This window comes from Elephantulus edwardii, unplaced genomic scaffold, assembly GCF_000299155.1.
Source record: "Elephantulus edwardii isolate Elephantulus edwardi_28Jun2011 unplaced genomic scaffold, EleEdw1.0 scaffold00358, whole genome shotgun sequence".
In the NCBI taxonomy this organism is placed as follows: domain Eukaryota; kingdom Metazoa; phylum Chordata; class Mammalia; order Macroscelidea; family Macroscelididae; genus Elephantulus; species Elephantulus edwardii.
In genome coordinates this window covers 1,758,544-1,761,902 of record NW_006400108.1, presented here as the reverse complement: position 1 = coordinate 1,761,902, position 3,359 = coordinate 1,758,544, and the positions used below count along the sequence as shown (strand labels likewise).

Here is a 3,359-nt window from a genome sequence, read left to right as displayed (position 1 = left end):
CCTGATACAGGCCATCATCTTTGAATCACTTGTTATAAATCGGAAAGTTGGACAATGACTAGGGAAGATAGGAGAATTGATGCCTTTGAGCTGTGGTGCTGGAGAAAAGTATTGAATGTACCCTGGGCGGCCAAGATAGCAAACAGATTCATCCTAGAGGGGATTAAACCAGGCTACTCCTTGGAGGCAAGGATTCCGGGGCTTTGTCTTACATACTTTGGACATGTTGTAAGAAGAGACAGGTCCTTGGAGAGGGACATCATGCTTGGGAGGGTGGAGGGACAGCGCAGGAGGGGAAGAGACCCTCTATGAGGTGGATTGATTCAGTGACTGGGGTAATCGAGATGGGTGTGTCAGAAGCCATGCGATTGGCACAGGATAGAGAAGGGTTTAGGGTTGTTGTACATAGGGTCGCTATGAGCCTCAAAAGACTCGACAGCACATAATAACAATAGTAACATATAAAATAGTATATTTTATGTTATCTTTACCTATATTTTAATATCTTCTCTTGAACTTTTAAAAATAATATTTAGACATTTATATCATTTAAAAGCATTCAGTTCTATTTCACCAACTGCTCTGCAGGATAAAGACAGACAATCTCTTCCTGTGTACTTGACTGTCTCTGAAAATCTGCTCAAGGGTAAATATGGGTCAGTTATATTCAGTTATATAATGTCAATATTACAAAATAAAGCTGTGTTAAGTCTTGTAATTAATCTTCCTGTGATAACTCTCTCCTGTGCCTTTCAGGCATATTGGCTGATATTCCTGCACAATGAATATACTTCCCAAAAAATGTGCTCTCTAGTATCTATGTAGGAGTTAGGTCTTTTTATTGGATGCAAGGCCAAGGACTCAAGGAAGGGAACAGAAAGCAAGAAAGAAAGCTTAAAGCAGCTTTACTAAAGAAGCTCCCTGGCAAGGATCCTTGGTCTCAAAATGGACAACAAGGAAGTCACATTTAGGGCATCTTTGGGAGGGTTATTATTGCAGGGTCTTCAGGGAAGGAAGGAAGGGGCATTCCACTGTGGCTTATGGTAAGGCAGTTCACTTCTTTTGTTGACGTGTTGTATTCTTTCGATTCTTTTCTCCCCCTTCACCTTAGTCTGGACCTAATATTTCAGCCTCTTTAGTGGAAAAAAAGGGCCATGTATCTTTATTCTAGCTACTTACTGCTGAACAGGGGTGAAGATCTGGCTCTCAGAGACTGAATTCTGTTGGCTCAGGATCAGTAGCTAGGAGAGAATATGGATGTAATAGCAGCTGGTTCACCATTAAGTTGGACATTTCTTTTCTCTTTTATTCTTTTATCTTTCATGAAGTAAGAATTTTAAAAGGCAGTGAGTGATTAGTAACAATATGCTTATGAATATTATTGGTTCTAGAAAAGGAAGAATCCAAGTTAGAAATGGGTTCTTAAGTCAAATGGGGAGAAGGCTTGTGTTTTTTTGTATGTTTTTAATTCTTCAGCTAATTTTGTCAATTTTGAGACATTTTCTTCTACTATTCCTAATTCATGTATATAGTAACAGCATACAGTGGCTTCATTAATCAATTGCAAACCTTGGACTAGGCAGTAAAATCCTTTGACTCTTTTAACATGTAGGATTGCTATATAATATAGAAAGTTTGTGGGGATAAGAAGATTATTGGAAAGTAGGTGAGTAATAATGGGTTTTAAACTTCTGCGGTGTGGTGCAGAGATAGGGAATTGGAGTCTAGTAGGAAAAGAGGAGTCTTTCAGAGTAACAAGAACAGGTTGGTGGTGAGCAGCTAGATGGAGTGGAAAGATCCCATACAACAGGTTTGATGAAGTCTGGTGATAGAGGTAGTGTAGAAAGGGATTCAGATGGAAGAAAAACTAAGAGGGATAGAACTAAAGGCTGGCCAAATGAACTAGGTTTGCTTAACTCCCAGTGAAGCACAGCTCCAAGTTTAGATGGGAGGTCTCTACCTAGAAATTGAATTGGGCATGTAGGGATGATTAGAAAGGAATGAGTGAGTACTTGTTTGATGAAGGTAATGAGGATGGGTTGAGTGGTAAAAGGCTTAGAAGGGAGACCATAAATAACCATTACTGAGAAATGGGAAGGGAAAACAGGATCTCAGAAGGAAGGGAGCACTGAAGAGGTAGCCCATGTCAACCAGAAAGGAAACGGGCTTACCCGCTATCAGAAGGGTGACCCAGTGCTTAGCAAAGATGATAGTTGTTGTTGAGCCTGGGCATCTTCAATCTTCAGTGGCACTTCAATCCTAAGTCGTCAGCTATGATGGGGACTGGATTTGGTGGAGGGGCTACCGTACCATGGCTAGGTTTGGAATGGCAGTTGGCCTTCCAATGGCCCAGTGCCTCACAGATAGGGCAAGGCCATGTCAGAGGGCCAGGGTTAGAGCAGTGGTTAACCCAATGACCCTCTTTGCCACACTTGAAGGCTGCACTAGGAGGTAACCAGCTCTTTGAATGAGGAGATGTTTTCTGATGCCTCATCAGTGCTGGCTGCAAGGTAGCTATCAAGGGCTTGGGCTTGCAGATTTGCCTTCTGTTGGGCACGAGTCTCCCTATCAGCCTCTGTCTTTTCCTCTCAGGCATTGAAGGCCATGTTTACCAGGTCTAAAATGGGTGTTTGGGGGCCACCTTCAGCCTTCTTGAGTTTCTTTTTTATGTCAGGGGCTGATTGGGTAATAAAATGAGTAGCTAGGATGGTGGCTCCTGCTGGGGAGGTAGGGTCTAAGCAGGTGTACTGGATTAGGGCCTCAGTGAGGCAGTTAAGGAAATTGGCTGTGTTCTCATCTCTACCTTGAATAATATCCCTGAGCTTATCAAAATTGACTGATTTATGGGAGATGACATGTGTGCCTATGAACAGACACTGAATCATATGGTCATACCTGGCTAAACCATCTCTTTCTGCTGCTGTATTAATTTGGTATGTCCATTTGGGTTTTGCTAGGGGACAGCTTGAGGGCTGTTCAATGTGCTTGGTCTTTATGATGCTGAGCAGCAGTGAGGACATGCTCTCTTTCATCTGGCATTAGAGTACAGTAGAACAAAAAGGTCATGCAAGGTGAGATCATAGGTTTGGGTGAGGTACCTAAACTCTTCAATATAGGTTTTCAGGTCTTTGGAAAATAAACCTAAACGTTTTACAATTTGAGAAAGACTGGTTAGGGAGAAAGGATGAGAACAAGACTCTCAATGCCTGCAACTTCCCAAAGAGGAGAGAGGAGAGACTTGGTCTGGCAGGACCAGGTGTGACTTGTTGTTGTTGTTATGTGCCGTCGAGTCGCCTGCGACTCATAGCGACCCTATGTACAACAGCCCTAACCTCCGCTCTGTCCTGTGCCAATCGCAC

General features: G+C 42.7%; 1 protein-coding gene across 1 annotated transcript in view; it reads left to right on the top strand.

Moving 5' to 3' along the window:
- The window catches only part of LOC102870791 (coiled-coil domain-containing protein 25-like), a gene marked incomplete at its 3' end in the record, with an annotated part of 870 nt that extends 489 nt beyond the window's left edge, over positions 1-381 (top strand). The window contains exon 2 of the mRNA XM_006902023.1: positions 372-381. Within this exon, the coding sequence (XP_006902085.1) occupies positions 372-381 (10 nt within the window). The remainder of the gene's footprint in view (positions 1-371) is intronic.
- Between the last annotated feature and the right edge of the window lie 2,978 nt (positions 382-3,359).